The sequence below is a fragment of the Myxine glutinosa genome, chromosome 6 (genome assembly GCF_964187855.1).
Source record: "Myxine glutinosa chromosome 6, kmMyxGlut1.1, whole genome shotgun sequence".
NCBI lineage: Eukaryota > Metazoa > Chordata > Myxini > Myxiniformes > Myxinidae > Myxine > Myxine glutinosa.
The window spans coordinates 108,222,939-108,241,725 of record NC_136266.1 but is presented as its reverse complement, the minus strand read 5'-3'; the positions used below and the strand labels follow the sequence as shown (position 1 = coordinate 108,241,725).

General features: G+C 42.2%; 1 protein-coding gene across 1 annotated transcript in view; it reads right to left on the bottom strand.

Annotated features, from left to right (window-relative positions):
* LOC137430165 (calcium-binding protein 8-like) overlaps positions 1-18,787 on the bottom strand; it is a 90,374-nt gene that overhangs the window by 21,385 nt on the left and 50,202 nt on the right. Inside the window, exon 4 of the mRNA XM_078781060.1 lies at positions 15,389-15,542. Coding sequence (XP_078637186.1) covers positions 15,389-15,542 — 154 coding nt within the window. The remainder of the gene's footprint in view (positions 1-15,388; positions 15,543-18,787) is intronic.

Below are 18,787 nucleotides of genomic sequence, written 5' to 3'. Positions count from 1 at the left end.
ACTCTGCATTGCACCGAATCGAAGAAGATAGTTCCCTACTCAAGTTTCCCCCAAATCATCTCTTCAAAAGTGCCAGTAACATTGGGCGGTTTTCTGCGGCGTTCGCCACCGTTGCATTGGGCGGTTTTCGCCGCCGTTGCATTGGGCGGTTTTCTTCACTCCAAACTCCATTGCGCACGCGGTCAACTCGGGGGAGAAGGGCGTGGCCGGCCCATCGTCTTCAGGAGGTGGAGCCAGGAAGCCCTTGCGCCCAACCAGGACTCGGTGGGCACGGCTTGGTAAGGTGTGGCCATGGCTTGGTCGGCGTGGCTATATAACCCGTGGGGGGGAAGCCCCCACAAGCAGATAACCGAGGGAGCCAGAGGCGTGTCAACGAAATACGTGTGCCTGCCGCCACCTTGCTCGCTTCCAGCCCGGAGAGGACCTGCTTGCTGTGCCGCCCTGCCAAACCTTCCAGCCTTGTGGTCCCACCTTCCTCTCCCTCCAGCCAATCCAATCTGCAATTCCCTATTCGTGTGAGTGAGTTCGTTCTGTCTGTATTGTCCTGGGTATAAGTTAAGCCTGTATAGATAAGCTAGAAATTGCACTGTGTCTCCCTCTTCTGTAAATTGCTTTCGTTTTCTTTCCTCCTCCTTGGTTCCTTTGATTGTGTAAATAGTAATTAGTAATAAATCCTGTTCTTCCTTACTCTGCCTTCTTTCCTTCACATCCGATCGTCTTTGTGATTTCCCCATTGAATACCTGTGGCACGATTTGGCCAACGTTTAGGATCGGGTTTAGTATTGCTAATGGTTCGAGCCGCGGGCTGCTAATCCGCTCGGCAAAATAACATCTTGTCCGCGGTCTCGAACGAGGTTGCTCACCTGCCTCGTGGAGGGAGCTGGGCAGCTTCAGGAGCGGAGGCGGCCAGTGAAAATAAAAGGGGGATTAACCCCCCTCTTGCTAAGGGGAAGAGCCGTACTCCGTTTCCGCAACAATATATTATACTGTGTCCAATCAAAGATATATTATGCTGTGTCCAATCAAAGATATATTATGCTGTGTCCAATCAAAGGTATATTATGCTATGTCCAATCAAATATATTGTTGCGGATCTCGGGGGTCGGCGCTCCCCTTATCAAGGGGGGATTAATCCCCTTGTCCTTTAAGCTGGCCGTCCCGAGTCCTGGGAAGCTATAACGTCCTTCCCGGCACGGCGTTAGGTAGGGTTTGCTCGGCCTATGGGTTCGCTGCGACCTAAGTACTAACGCCCACCGGAAACGAAGGAATAACTCCCGCTCGAACCACGGATATGATGGATAATGCCGAGCGGTTAGCAATCCGCGGCCCGAGCCATTAACCAAGAGACTAAACCCGATTCTAGCGGTTCCGAAATCGTGCCACAGGTACTCAATTGAAAGAAAGGACGGATGCGATCGGAGTAGGAAAAAACCAAGAAAGAACAAGGTGAATTTATTTACAACCAAAAAAAGAAGAGGAAAGGAAAGAATGTACAAGAAGAAGAAGAAGGAGAAGGACACAGGGCAGGCTTAACTACACAGTCTTAACTTATGACCCCAGACAACATACACACTCACACAGGACTGTAGCTGGTAGGGTGGAAGGTCCAGGTAGATGGTCCAGGCGATGGGGTCCAGGCTCCAGGTGAGGCTCCGGTTCCGTGGGCGAAAACCCGGCAGGCAGCTTCGCGCGTATCGTTCGACGCGAGCGGACCTTACATATGGCGGGGGGAAAGGCTTGTGTCCTTTAGCGTGTCACAGATGGACGGTCGTGCTAAACGCTCCCTCTCTCTCTCCAATTCTCATTCAGCGCCAGCGAGTGAGTCCCCCCTTTTCCAATGTGCGCTCCGTATCAAAAGCAGTCCCACACAATAGGCGTGCCTCCAACAAGTCCTTTACAATCAGCCGCCTCCGCGCAGTCCTGTGAAAGGGCTTTGCGCTCGCGCTTATATATCGCGCTTCAAGATCACTCCGCGCTTCATCAAGCCACGCCCACCAGTGATATTTCATCAGCCCTGGTTGGCTGGTGGGAGTTTACCGGCCACGCCTTTGATGACTAGTTGACAGGCCACACCTTGTTCCTCGCGTTCCGCCCCCTTCTTCCTCGAGCCGACCGCATGGTCAATGGCGGCGCTTGAGCGAGCGCTAACCAAGGCGCATAACAGAATTTGGAGAGAGGTCGCAAAATGAACAAAAGGGCCTACTCCTTATTTGATTGATGCAATGCAGATTCAACTATTGGAAACACGGCCTTATCGAAAACACATAATAAGGAAATAACTGAGTTCCTATGGTGGCCTACGTGTTGCTTGTAGACTAACTAAGGGTGTTACCTTTAACCTTTACTGTCATATTTACAAGTGATTATTATTTACAAAAGTGTGGGTTCTAAAACCGCAACAATATATTATGTTGTGTCCAATCAAAGGTACATTATGCTGTGTACAATAAAAGATATATTATGCTGTGTCCAATCAAAGATATATTATGCTGTGTCCAATCAAAGATATATTATGCTGTGTCCAATCAAAGGTATATTATGTTGTGTCCAATCAAATATATATTATGCTGTGTCCAATCAAAGATATATTATGCTGTGTCCAATCAAAGGTATATTATGCTGTGTCCAATCAAAGGTATATTATGCTATGTACAATCAAAGGTATATTATGCTATGTACAATAAAAGATATATCATGCTGTGTCCAATCAAAGATATATTATGCTGTGACCAATCAAAGATATATTATGCTGTGTACAATCAAAGATATATTATGCTGTGTACAATCAAAGATATATTATGCTGTGTCCAATCAAAGGTATATTATGCTGTGTACAATCAAAGATATATTATGCTGTGTACAATCAAAGATATATTATGCTGTGTACAATCAAAGATATATTATGCTGTGTACAATCAAAGATATATTATGCTGTGTACAATCAAAGATATATTATGCTGTGTACAATCAAAGATATATTATGCTGTGTACAATTAAAGATATATTATGCTGTGTACAATCAAAGATATATTATGCTGTGTCCAATCAAAGGTATATTATGCTATGTCCAATCAAAGATATATTATGCTGTGTACAATTAAAGATATATTATGCTGTGTACAATCAAAGGTATATTATGCTATGTCCAATCAAAGATATATTATGCTGTGTACAATCAAAGATATATTATGCTTTGTCCAATCAAAGGTATATTATGCTTTGTCCAATCGAAGGTATATTATGCTTTGTCCAATCGAAGGTATATTATGCTGTGTCCAATCAAAGATATATTATGCTATGTCCAATCAAAGATATATTATGCTTTATCCAATCAAAGGTATATTATGCTATGTCCAATCAAAGATATATTATGCTTTATCCAATCAAAGGTATATTATGCTATGTCCAATCAAAGATATATTATGCTTTATCCAATCAAAGATATATTATGCTTTATCCAATCAAAGGTATATTATGCTATGTCCAATCAAAGATATATTATGCTGTGTCCAATCAAAGATATATTATGCTTTGTCCAATCAAAGGTATATTATGCTTTGTCCAATCGAAGGTATATTATGCTTTGTCCAATCAAAGGTATATTATGCTTTGTCCAATCGAAGGTATATTATGCTTTGTCCAATCAAAGGTATATTATGCTTTGTCCAATCGAAGGTACATTATGCTGTGTACAATCGAAGGTGCATTATGCTGTGTACAATCGAAGGTGCATTATGGTGTGTCCAGTAAAAGGTGTGCTATCGTGCGTAAATCAAAGGTATATTATGCTGTGCCCAATCAAATGGTGAAAAATTCCTGTCGATCGGACCAACGGTTGCAGAGAAAATCATATTTATTCTGTGCGGACAAACAAACAGACAGATAAACGGACTCAAATGCAATACCCTCTCCTCAGGCGAAGGTAACTAGAACGTTACTCAGGAGAGAGCATACCTCTGCCTGGTTGGCCGAATCACTCAATGGTGAAGAATCACTTTAAAATTCTACTGGCTGGATCCGGATCCGGATCTTCACCAAAATCGAATCGATTCCTCCTTGTCACACACACAACCTGTCCAACGAGTTTCGTCCAAACCCATCCACAACTTTTTGAGATATCCTGCTATGTATCGTTTTTGGCCCTCTCTCCCAAAGGTGAAGAATCACTTTAAAAATTCTACGAGCCGGATCCGGATCCGGATCTTCACCAAAATCTAATCATTTCGTCCTCGTCACATATGCTACATCTCTGACAAATTTCGTCCGAATCCTTCCATAACTTTTTGAGATATTTTGGTCACAAACGGACAGACAGACAAACGGACAGGGGTGAAAACATTACCTCCATCCACCTTTGATGGCGGAGTTAATTAGCACACTGCCAACACAACCAAGGAGTTTATCAGGGGGAGACCCTTAAAGCCCTCCAGAATCTTAAGACCCCTAAACACCCCGAAGACCATTAAGACTCCCAAAACCCCCCAATGATCTTCTTGCAAAACACAAACTATACTTTTTTCAGCAAGTGATGTGCAAACTCAAACTACCTAGGGGATGGGTATTCTGCTCGTGTTTCTATAAAACAAAGTTATCAAGCAGTCACCGGTTTTACACCATCATTAGTCCACTGCACATGCTCTAGAGTCTAGAGCCACTTGTAAGTGTACCATGTGATGCTGACGTGTTGTATGCTCAAGCTTCTGTTGTCCTCCACAACCATGTGTTAAAATATGCAAATCATCCATTGGCAATATTGCACTTCGGCCAATATTCTGTGATGTATGGACTGCTTGTGCCACATAAATGTTCACCTGAGTAACGTTCTTGCTCTTTGCAAGGTCGTTCAATTTAAACCGAACATCTTACATTTTCTCTCCTTCGCTAATAAATTCTGCTTGCTCTGATTATCAGGCAGTTTCGTATGAAAGAAAAGCAAACACTTCTAACAAGGGTAATTTAAATAATCACTGAAGCCACGACAACTCATTCCATCATTAAAGAAAATCCACAACTCCAATTACATAGCCGAGTTATTCACAACAACAATTACATACCCGAGTTATTCACAACTACAATTACATACCTCAGTTATTCACAACTACAATTACATACCTCAGTTATTCACAACAACCATTGCATGCCTGAGTTATTCACAACTCCAATTGTATACCCGAGTTATCCACAACGTGGCCAATAGCATACCCAAGTTATTCACAATGACAATTACATACCCAAGTTATCCAGAACTCTAATAATAACATGCCCGAGTTATCCACAACTCCAATTGCATACCCGAGTTATTCACAACTCCAATTGTATACCCGAGTTATCCACAACGTGGCCAATAGCATACCCAAGTTATTCACAATGACAATTACATACCCAAGTTATCCAGAACTCTAATAATAACATGCCCGAGTTATCCACAACTCCAATTGCATACCCGAGTTATTCACAACTCCATTTACATACCCGAGTTATCCACAACGCGGCCAATAGCATACCCAAGTTATTCACAATGACAATTACATAGCTAGATTATCCACAATTCCAATTACATACCCAAGTTATCCACAACTCTAATAATAACATGCCCGAGTTATCCACAACTCAAATAATTACGTGCCTGAGTTATCCACAACTCAAATTACATACCCATGGTATCCAAAACTTCAATAATAACATGCCCAAGTTATCCACACCTCCAATTACATACCCAGGTCATCTATAACTCGAATAATTACACAGCTGAGTTATCCACCACTCCAATTTATGGATAACTCGGGCATGACTCAGGAAATCACTTTTTTTTTTCTTTTTTTTTTTTTTTTTAGCTTTTAGAACAGGAAATTAGAGCAGTCTCCCTTGACATATCACGTGCCTTCGATACGGTCTGGCACCCCGCTCTGCTCACCAAACTCTCCTCTTTTGGTATCCATGGAAATCTCCACGCATGGCTGGCGGACTTCCTCTCTAGTCGTAGTCAACGTGTGGCCCTGAATGGGTTTCTCTCATCTCGTCTTCCTGTTCAGGCTGGAGTTCCCCAAGGCAGTGTTCTGGGCCCTGTGCTTTTTCTGGTCTTCATCAATGATCTCTCTGACTCTCTTGAAAATCCTCTCTATCACTTTGCTGATGACTCCACTCTCTGTCGCTCCATTCTTCATCCCTCAGATCGGCAGTCTGCAGCCTCCTCACTCTCTGCAGACCTGGACAAAATCACAGACTGGGCATACGAGTGGAACATGTCTTTCAATCCTGACAAATCTCACACTCTTACGATGTCTCTCCGAAAAGACCGACTGGACAACCCTCCCATCCACTTTCTGAATAATCCTCTCGAAGAAGTTCTGTCACTCAAGCTTTTGGGTCTCACTATCTGCCATGATCTTTCCTGGGAAAACCACATTTCAAATCTGGCCTCCAAAGCCAGTCGCCGACTGGGCATCCTCCGTCGTGCGAAGTCCTTCCTTGGCACACCTGAGCTCCTCACCACATACAAGGCTTTCATCCGCAGCTCAATGGAATACTGCTCTCCCCTCTGGGCTGGTGCACCTGCCTCACACCTAGCTCGTCTTCACGCTGTTGAAACCAAAGCATTCAGAATCATTGGAATCTCCCGCGATGAAGCTATCTCCAAGGGCCTCTCACTCACTCACCGCAGGCAGGTTGGTGGTCTTTCCGTCTTCTACCGACCCTCTCTGGCCTTGCCCCCCCCAGCTCTCTCTGGGCTCTGTCCCGCAAATATTCCTACAGGTCGCACAATATCTGCCTACAACCCTCTTATGGTTAAACTGCCAAAATCAAGACTCTCTGCTCACCTTCACTCCTTCATTCCTCTTTTCTCCCGCCTCTGGAACAAACTCCCTCACTCTCTTCAATCCCACTCCACCCTCCAGGTCTTTAAAACAGCTGTTTAACACCATCTCTTATCTTCCCCCATCCAAAACATTGATCATTTCTATCCCCGCTAATTTCACCCCAATCCACTTTTTTGAAATACCAACTTCTGTCCTGGAAGTCCTTGGTGTCCTTGTGTTTGATACTTCTGCCACCCCCCTCCCCCCAAGCCCTCTCCCTCCCACACATCTCCCTGCTCTTAAATGTTGTGTGCCCTCAAGTGTTTGTGTGCTTCCCCCTTCTCTTGTCTTCCGCTCCCTCTTTTTATATATTTTGTTTGTCTGGTTGATTTGTTTGTGAAATAAATGTCAGCTCTTTCACGAGCCTCGATTCAGTATACAAAAAAAAATAAAAAATACATACCTAGGTATTCCACTACTCCAATAATTACATGCCCAAGTTATCTACAACTCCAGTTACATACCCAGGTTATCCACAACTCCAATTACATACCTAGGTATTCCACTACAATAATTACATACCCAAGTTATCTACAACTCCAGTTACATACCCAGGTTATCCACAACTCCAATTACATACCTAGGTATTCCACTACTCCAATAATTACATACCCAAGTTATCTACAACGCCAGTTACATACCCAGGTTATCCACAACTCCAATTACATACCTAGGTATTCCACTACTCCAATAATTACATACCCAAGTTATCTACAACTCCAATTACATACCCGAGTTATCTACAACTCCAATTACAGAGCGAATCATTCAGACACAGCTACGTAACCTTTACCTATTGATTTCTGTATTATTTACATGACAAGTCAACAAATGGACCATCAAATATACTTGTGTGGCCATTTTTCCCTGGGAGACATGAAACAATAATTTAATTGTGTTTTAGTGTTAATGATTTTATAGTGAGTACCTGAAATGTTACAAAGTTTGGGTCCGTGTTATGAACAATGCAATAAACAATACATTACCCACAATGACAACTTTACACCCTTATCTGTGGGTTAGCAGGATGGCCAAGGGCCTAGAGGTATGCACAGCAGCCTGGTTTTGAATGTCGGCCCAGTAATAAACTGCATGTTAACTTGGTGTCTCGCATGTAAGGCGAGGTATCAATCAATGTGTGTGCCATCCCTCGAATGGACGTTAAACTGGGCGTCCCGTCTACCAGCGGTGTCATTCGCACAGAGTAGGTGAGCGATCGCCGGCCCCTTGGCCATAATCTCTATTTTAATTTATACCCAGTGCCCCCTGTAGGCAGATTCATGCTCGAGTCCACAGGGGGCACTGCATCAGCCACACAGTTGCACTCCCAGCAATGATGCAAGCAGAAGCCACAGGCTGTTTACGAAATGGTGATGACTTCTACTTGTACACGCATGAAATGTTGAACACAGTTGAGGATTAGAAATGGTAAAAAAGCATTAAAGGTTCATCAGATGGATGAGCTTTTTATTCATTAATTACATGGACGAGTGAATCATCGTTCATTCATACACGAGTGAATCATTGTTCATTCATACACGAGTGAATCATTGTTCATTCATACACGAGTGAATCATTGTTCATTCATACACGAGTGAATCATCGTTCATTCATACACGAGTGAATAATTGTTCATTCATACACGAGTAAATCATCGTTCATTCATACACGAGTGAATCATCGTTCATTCATACACGAGTGAATCATCATTCATTCATACACAAGTGAATCATTGTTCATTCATACACAAGTGAAATGAAATGTTGAACACAGTGAATTCATTGAATTCAGTGAATTCATTCATACACGAGTGAATCATCGTTCATTCATACACAAGTAAATCGTTCATTCATACACAAGTGAATCATCGTTCATTCATACACGAGTGAATAATTGTTCATTCATACACGAGTGAATCATCGTTCATTCATACACGAGTGAATCATCGTTCATTCACACACGAGTGAATCATTGTTCATTCATACACGAGTGAATCATTGTTCATTCATACACGAGTGAATCATCGTTCATTCATACACGAGTGAATAATCGTTCATTCATACACGAGTGAATAATCGTTCATTCATACACGAGTGAATCATCGTTCATTCATACACGAGTGAATAATCGTTCATTCATACACGAGTGAATCATCGTTCATTCATACACGAGTGAATCATCGTTCATTCATACACGAGTGAATCATCGTTCATTCATACACGAGTGAATAATTGTTCATTCATACACGAGTGAATCGTCGTTCATTCATACACGAGTGAATCATCGTTCATTCATACACGAGTGAATCATCGTTCATTCATACACGAGTGAATCATTCATTCATACACAAGTGAATCATTGTTCATTCATACACAAGGGAATCATCGTTCATTCATACACGCGTGAATAATTGTTCATTCATACACGAGTGAATCATCGTTCATTCGTACATGAGTGAATAATTGTTCATTCATACACGAGTGAATCATCGTTCATTCATACACGAGTGAATCATCGTTCATTCATACACGAGTGAATCATCGTTCATTCATACACGAGTGAATAATTGTTCATTCATACACGTGTGAATAATTGTTCATTCAGACACGAGTGAATAATTGTTCATTCATACATGAGTGAGTCATCGTTCATTCATACACGAGTGAATAATCGTTCATTCATACACGAGTGAATCATCGTTCATTCATACACAAGTGAATCATTGTTCATTCATACACAAGTGAATCATCATTCATTCATACACGAGTGAATCATTGTTCATTCATACACGAGTGAATCATCGTTCATTCATACACGAGTGAATCATCGTTCATTCATACACAAGTGAATCATCGTTCATTCATACACAAGTATGAATACACAAGTTCATTCATTCACACCTCCTTCCTCCAAATCCTGGTGGCGTCTGGTCAAATCCGTTTCTGGTGTTTGTTCCCCCTCCATCCCCGCCCTTACCTCAAATGGCTACACAGTTGACACCGCACGTGACAAAGCCGAATGCCTCAACTCTGTGTTTGCCTCAAAATCTTGTGTCCCAAACCCATGTCTCTCTGTTCCCACCTTTCCCAGTCGAACCCAACTGCTCCTGGACTCTGTGTCCTTCTCTCCTGACAAGGTGGAGAAGTTTTTGTCAAACCTCGACTCTGATTCTGCAACTGGACCAGACGGCATCAGCCCACGGGTCCTAAAATCCTGCTCTGCCGCTCTATCTCACCCTCTCTCTGTTCTTTTCACCCTCTCTTTTGCTCAAGGTCATCTGCCAGCATCTTGGAAATCAGCAAACATGACCGCTTTACACAAAAAAGGTGCAAAAACAGAACCTTGCAACGACAGACCAATCAGCCTGCTTCCAATTATCAGCAAAGTCATGGAATTCCATCATTGCTTCGGATATCAAATCCTTCCTCTTCTCCAATGGCTTGATCTCCGATCATCAATTTGGATTCAGACCAGATTATTCTACTCTGGACATGCTGCTTCTGCTGTCTCAACAATGGATGGAGGTCCTCAATGCCAAACAGGATATCAGAGCCGTCTCCCTTGACATATCACGTGCCTCCGATACGGTCTGAACCCAGCTCTGCTCACCAAACTCTCCTCCAATGGTATCCATGGAAATCTCCATGCATGGCTTGCGGACTTCCTCTCTGGTCGTAGTCAACGTGTGGCCCTGAATGGATTTCTCTCATCTCCCCTTCCTGTTCAGGCTGGAGTTCCCCAAGGCAGTGTTCTGGGCCCTGTGCTTTTTCTGATCTTTATCAATGATCTCTCCGACTCTCTGGAAAATCCTCTCTGTGTCTTTGCTGATGACTCCACTCTCTGCCGCTCCATTCCTCTTCCTTCAGATCAGCAGTCTGCAGCCTCCTCACTCTCTGAAGACCTGGACAAAATCACAGACTGGTCAAACAAGTGGAACATGTCTTTCAATCCTGACAAATCTCACACTCTTACTATGTCTCTCCGAAAAGATCGACTGGACAACCCTCCCATCTACTTTCTCAACAATCCTCTCCAAGAAGTTCTGTCGCCCAAGCTTTTGGGTCTCACTATCTGCCATGATCTTTCTTGGGAAAACCACATTTCCAAGCTGGCCTCCAAAGCCAGTCGCCGACTGGGCATCCTCCGTCGTGCGAAGTCCTTCCTCGGCACACCTGAGCTCCTCACCACATACAAGGCTTTCATCCGCAGCTCAATGGAATACTGTTCTCCCCTATGGGCCGGTGCTCCTGCCTCACACCTTGCTCGGCTTCACGCTGTTGAAACCAAAGCTTCCAGAATCATTGGAATCTCCCGTGATGAAGCTATCTCCGAGGGCCTTTCACTCACTCAACGCAGACAGGTTGGTGGTCTTTCTGTCTTCTACCGACTCCTCTCCGGCCTTGCTCCCCCAGCTCTCTCTGTGCTTTGTCCCCCAAATATTCCTACAGGTCACACAAGATCGCAACCCTCTGATGGTTAAACTGCCGAAATCTCAGCTCTCTGCTCACCTTCACTCTTTCATTCCTCTTTTCTCCCGCCTCTGGAACAAACTCCCACACTCCCTTCAAACCCACTCCTCCCTCCAGGTCTTTAAAACAGCTGTTCACCACCATCTCTTATCTTTCCCCATCCAAAACCTTGATCTTTTCTACCCCCACTAATTCACCCCAGATCCACCTTGTTTGAAATTCCAACTTCTTTCCTGGAAGTCCTGGCAGTGTCCATATGTTTTATACCTTCCCCCCCCCCCACCCCCACCCCCAAAGCCCTCTCCCTCCCACAGATCTCTCGATGTCCCTGCTCTCAGATGTTGTGTTTGTGTTCCTCCCCCTCTCGCCCCATCTTGTCTACCGCTCCCCATGTTATATGTTTTATGTGTCGGTTTGTCTTTCTGTGTGATTAATGTTAGCTCTTTCATGAGCCTCGATCTTGTATCCCCCCCAAAAAAAAAAAACGAATCATCATTCATTCATTCATACACGAGTGAATCATTGTTCATTCATACACAAGTGAATCATCGTTCAAACACGAGTGAATCATTGTTCATTCATACATGAGTGAATCATGTCAGTGAATCATCGTGTCAATGTCAGTCAGTGTCAGTGAATCAATCAATCAATCAGTGAATCATCGTTCATACACGAGTGAATCATTGTTCATTCATACATGAGTGAATCATCGTTCATTCATACATGAGTGAATCATCGTTTATTCATACAAGAGTGAACCATCGTCCATTCATACACGAGTGAATCATCGTTCATTCATACACAAGTGAATCATCGTTCATTCATACACGAGTGAATCATCATTCATTCATACACAAGTGAATCATCATTCATTCATACACGAGTGAATCATTGTTCATTCATAAACGAGTGAATCATTGTTCATTCATACACAAGTGAATCATTGTTCATTCATAAACGAGTGAATCATTGTTCATTCATACACGAGTGAATCATCAACGAGGTCTGTGCCACTTTCATGTGTACTGTACACAAGTGAAATGGTAATGTCATTACAAAACTCATAACTACTACATCATTATCAATATTTTAATTCATATACCCTTGTATGTATCAATGTAGTATTCGTTAAACAGTAAGTACCACCTTCGGTGAACCTGCCCGAGTTTATTACTTGCAAAATCGAAGATTTTTAAAGTATATTGGTTGATCTTGTGTGTTATTCTGTTTGTCCGTCTGTATGTCAGTCCCTACAGGTCACAATTTTAAACCGATCTTCACGAAACTTCACCAAATGGTGCAGTTGGTCATAAGGAATAAGCCTATTGATTTTGGGGTCAAAGGTCATCTTGAAGTGTAATTTCTAAAACTGTTGTGTTTCATACGATTGACTTGAAAGTTGAACAGCATTTGCAAATTGAGTCACTAGATTGGGAAACCAACTATTTTTGAGGTCAAAAGTTCAAAGGTCAATTCAAGGTCAAACTCCCAAAATCATCATTTTTCATCTGAAAAATCTTCAATTTTCATCCGATTGACTTGAAAGTTAAACAGCAATTGCATAGTGCTTCACTGAATTTGGAAACCAAATATTTTAAGGACAAAAGTTCAAAGATCAACTCAAGGTCAAACTTATATAATCATCAATTTTCACCTGATAAATTGTCAATTTTCATCCAATTAACCTGAAAATTATAGAGTAATTTCATAGTCAATCAGGAAATTGGTAAACCAACTATTTTTGGGGTCAAAAGTCAACTCAAGGACTAACTTCTAAAAGCATCAATTTTCATCTGAAAATTGTGCATTTTCATCCTATTAACTTGAAAATTAAACAGCAATTGCACAGTGCGTCACTGAATTGGGAAAGCAACTATTTTTGAGGTCAAATGGTCAAAGCTCAACTTAAGGTCAAACTTGTAAAATCATCAATTTTCATCTGGAAAAAATAATCGAATTACATCCAATTGACCCGAGCTTTGATTAAGATTGTCAATTTTAATCTTAATGAAATGGACAATTTGATGTATCCATGGCCACTTTCTTTTGGAGGGGTGGGTGGACTCTGCAAGTATCGTGCTCTGCACAACATCTTTCTTGTTTATCTATTTATTTGTTTATTTTCTAGTTGCGACATCTCTTATCCACAATTGGTTGTGTTCCACGTCTGTACTATCATTGTCATGCACTGGGTTCAATGTGGTTCACTCTATGAATCTGTTTATCTAGTCGCTGTCCAATGGGGCATGCTTTCTTTCATTGGGTGTCACCGACCTGACTATGATGAGAAGGTCCCTGAAAGAGGTCCTACAAGTCCCTGGTTGGAGGAGTTGTTGTAAGCTGCTTGTTGGGTGTGTATGTGGTTAGTATTTTAAATCTGTACATGGCACCTATCCAAACATATACTTCATACCATGGGGTCTTTGTGTCCTCAAACGGTGAAGCCAGCTTAATGTACTAAGAACTGCGTCTCCAAGCCATTTCTCTGCAGCACCAGGATGGCGTTGGAATGCTCAAACGAGAGCACGTGACCACCTGGATGACCTTATTAAAAATGATTACATTTCATTTCATGTCCCACATACATGCACAATCCTACAAATGCACTAACACGGCTTTGCTTGAGCAGCTAAGATTATTATATTTTTGTCTTACAAGTGGCCTCTTGAATATGTGATCCTATTATCATGAACCCAAATTGTAGATTAGCTTTCGACTTTCATCCACACTTTATGATTTAGGGAATTAATGGAGGGTGAAGATTCAGTTGGTAGTGGAAGGAAACTTATGATCGGCTCCAGAATGGCATGGTTTTCATTTTGCTCGAAGAGTAAAAGGTCATTGATGTGCAAAAGATAGGCTTGGAGCTCACATTCTAAAAGAACATTATGCCGGCTTCGGTTTGTAGGAAACTTAGCTCCGTACACCACAAAAAATTAAATATAATTGTATATAATTGCTATGTACCGCCATCATGTCATCCTATCCTACAATATAAAACTAGAAAGCATCTGAAAATGCAACGCCCGACCACGTCTGATTGTCTTTAGACATATTCTTCTGTTCAGACATCTTCTTCTTCTTCCGCATGCTCAAAATAACGAAAACGGCTTAAAAATAAATACAAAAGAAAATTGAATATTTTAATGCAGCCTTGACCTTTGAGCTTTAGATCTAAAAAAAAAAAAGAATCAGCTTCTAGTGTTTGATTGAACCAATTCGGTGACCGGATATGCAAATTCTTAAAATTTCAGGTCAATTAGATGAAAATTTACAATTTTATGTTACGCTGACCTTTGACTTTTTGATCTAAAAAAAAACAATTGACTCCTACCTTTTGATTAGTGAACGAATTCAGTGAGCCGATATGCAAATTCTTTAAATTTCAGGTCAAGCAGGTGAAAATTGGTGATTTTTTGCAACCTTGATCTTTACCTTTTGATCTAAAAAAAACAATCAACTTCTACCTTTTGATTGGTGAACCAATTCGGTGGCTCAATATGCAAATTCTTAAAATTTCAGGTCAACTGGATGAAAATTGACAATTTTATGTGACGCTGACCTTTGACTTTTTTACCTTTTGACGAAATTATTAATTCGTTTTCTCCATATTCTCATAATAAAGCTTTGTTGAAAATTTGATGACAAAACTCAAATGGTAAATTTAAATTTCAGGTCAATTGGATGAAAATTGATGATCTTATGTGACGCTGACCTTTGACTTTTTTACCTTTCGACGAAATTATTAATTTTTTGCCCGTGAGGGCGGAGAGACGACTTGCAATTTTCACCTGTACATGTGAAATAGTGTAAGTGGTTTTACCATTTATCCCTGCCTTGAGCGAGGGGGTATTGACATCAGACAAGCAGGTCGACTCCATTTTGAAGTGGGTATTATTAGTTGAATAAATATCAGAAACACAGATACACGGCTAAAGATTGAGTCAACCTGCTTGTCTGAGGATATAGCTATGTATCAGATTAGTGAAGCATTTGATCATCGCAGCTATGACTGATAAAATGCACTGCTGAACCTGTGAAATGCTTAGAAAAGGTCCTCACCATCAACCTGAGCAGAATAATCCTGTAGGTTTCCTACATTGCTTTCCTCCTCGTTCGTGATGATTGCCTCAATGTCCTTCATGGTTACCTGCTCCTGGAAAGCGCCAAATATCACGTGTTTCAGCTCATCCAAGCTCATCTGCTGCACGTTGAACTGTACACACATCATACATGCAGACATTGCATCCTCAACGAGACAAGCAGAGGGAACCCGCCACCAGGCCCAACATTGCATTTCATTGTCATGTACACTCTATACGTTAGCTCACTACATACCATTGGCACACTGACATATAACTAGTGTCTTATGTGAAGATTGCGAATGAATAAAGGAATGGACCAGACAAACTGTCTGGGTGATAATTCTGAGTGCAAAAGGGCAGCTTCGTTGGAGCGACGTGTCACATTTGGGACAAGATGTCAGGAGCACGCATGGATATCTCTGACACCAGCTTGGGACCAAACCGAGATATGCCAAGCCAGCTAAACCCAGACAAGTCTTATCTTAACCGTGGCCTATTATAATGTTTGTGTGAATTAAACAGGGCTATATGTTCTCAACTCGAGGCAGAACAACGTTTCTATGTTGCTTTGTCCATGATATAATGCCTGAAAGAAGTGAAACTAGAGCGGTGCTCAGTAGATAGAAAACCTCTGCCACATGAACAGTTTTATTTATTTATTATTTTTTGTATACAAGATCGAGGCTCGTGCAAGAGCTAAAATTAATGACAAAAACAAACAAACGGACACATGGGGGGAGAGGAGGCGTGGGAAGGGGAGGAGGTTGGCGGCTGGCCAACCGGCAAAAAAGTGCTTTTAAAAAGTTCCGTCGGTATTTTTTGTTAGAAGCTGGCATCCATGCTGCATGTGTTCACAAGACCTTGCTCTACAACATAGGGGTGGATGCCAAGCTCAAAATCGCATTGTTTCGGCCATACTGGTCAAAACTGACCACTGGTGACCCAAATTACCATTTTTCAAATACTGCTTTATTTTCATCTATAAGACAAGGGCTTTCCAAAACGGTATCATTTAAGGATGTAGAGTAGTTTATAAAAGTTTGGTAGGCTTATAAATCCTTGAAATTATATTGAATTACTAACAGATTCTCGACACAAAAAACACGTTTTTCTCGAAATTGTAAAAACAGGCCTGGAACGAAAAAAATAAAGAAACCGTTTTGCCAAACTTGAATGATTTATTAAACTTGATCATCCAAACTGTTTGATAACATACATATTCTACTATTTCTAATTAAATTATTCTTAACTGGCAATGAAATTGGCCCCGAAATGGATTTGATATCCCAAATCGCAAAGCGCAATGCTCGATCAATGTTGGTACAATATCGGTTTCACAATTGATATTGTGAATCAACCAACAATACAATGAAAATACTTCCATTTAGTCCTTTTAGAGTTCTTCATTTATATTAATATACTATATTCACATGTATTCATATCCATATAAATGAAATATTGATTGATGCAGTGGATGCAACTTCTACTAGCGAACTTTGTTCATGAATAGCATAGTTCTTATAGACGAATCTGTTCGCATAGAAACACACGTCTCAAAATTTTATTTCCATGTCACAGTCCATGAATGTTTATGGTTATTTAGTCCATGGTTTGATCGGACGGATTGCAGCAGTTCTCTGCATTACAGCCACGTGCTGGAGTGCACACCTGTCTCGATCCATAGCACTTGCAGTTAGCCCGGCGGCATTTCGTTTGACATCCACAGGAGATGATCTCGATGCAGCCCTTTGGGATTGATGGGATTCCAGTCCACACAATAGTCAACCCAGTCGGACCTGTTGACCATCCACCACATGCAGATGGATCCTCGGCTATGGCAACTGGAACGCTTGCTTGCAGCCAAATCTTGGCTTGGTAGTTGGACCGTTCCCAGTGTAGTTGGAACGAGTCTTCTGTTGGTGGAAGCATTTCCAGAGATTTCTTACCTTTGGAAAATACATCATGCCTGCCCTTATTCACGCCACCAGATGGATCTGGCACATTGTACAAGGGACAAACAAACTCTTCCGTCTGTTTAAAGCCCCGATCTCGACCAAGTCCTTTGAGCAGGTGTGCATATTCAACATACACTTTCCATGCGGCCTTCTTCCCGACACCCGTAAACGACGAACAGGTGTCGCAACCAGTGACAGCGTGAAAACCAAGTATATTTTCAATGACTGGTTGAGATAACTTCTTGACGATTTGGTGGACTGGACAGCATTTCAGGTCTTTTGCTGATCCACCAATCATCCATACTTCCACGTCCCTGGAGACAAAGAAGTGAAGGAGCATGGGAAGCACATCTGTATCCCCACATATCACCTGGAGTCTACCAAAGCCCGCATCAGCAGCATGGAGGCCATGTAGGATCAAACGAGTGTCGGCTTCTTCATGATTAGCTGACAATTGGGAGATATCTCCATGTATGCTCGACTGTGCCTTTAATTCTTCAGTGAATCCACCAGCAGTAATCAGTTACTGTGCCTGGGGGAGATCTCTATAATAATAATAATAATAATAATAATAATAATACATTTATTTTATATAGCGCTTTTCAAGAAGCCCAAAGGCGCTTTGACAGAGTACGTAAAACAAGTGCAAAAAGACAAAAATCAATAGGTAAATCAAAGCAAAAGGAAGGAGAAGGAGAAGAGATAGTCAGGGGTTAAATGCTGTGGGTTAAATGTTGAATGCAGTGTTGAACAGGTGGGTCTTGAGTGATGTTTTGAATGTGATGAGTGAGGAGGAGTCTCTGATGGTGTGAGGTAGTGAGTTCCAGAGGGTGGGAACAGCGATGGAGAAGGCCCTGTCCCCCCAGGATCTGAATTTGGTCCGGATTGGGGGGGGGTCAGGAGGTTGGTACCAGCAGAGCGGAGGTTGCGGGTGGGAGTGTGTCTGGAGAGGAGGTCAGTCAGGTAGGATGGGGCCAGGTTATGGAGGGCTTTGTCGGTCAAGAGGAGGATTTTGTACTGGATTCTCTGGGGGATGGGGAGCCAGTGAAGCTTGTAAAGGACGGGGGCGATGTGGTCACGGGTCCGGGAATGGGTGAGTAGACTGGCAGCGGAGTTCTGAATGTATTGGAGTTTATTGGTGATTATTGAGGGTGAACCATAGAGGAGGCTGTTGCAGTAGTCCAGACGGGAGGTGATGAAGGCGTGGATGAGGGTTTCTGCAGCCGTGGAGGAGAGGGATGGACGGAGACGGGCGATGTTTTTCAGGTGAAAGAAGGCTGTCTTTGTGATCTGTTTAGTGTATTTGTTGAAGGAGAGGGTTTGGTCAAAGATGATGCCAAGATTCTGGATGTGAGGGGAGGTGGATACTGGGAAACCGTCGATGTTGAGGGCAAAGTTATGGGTGGATTTGGTGAGCGTTT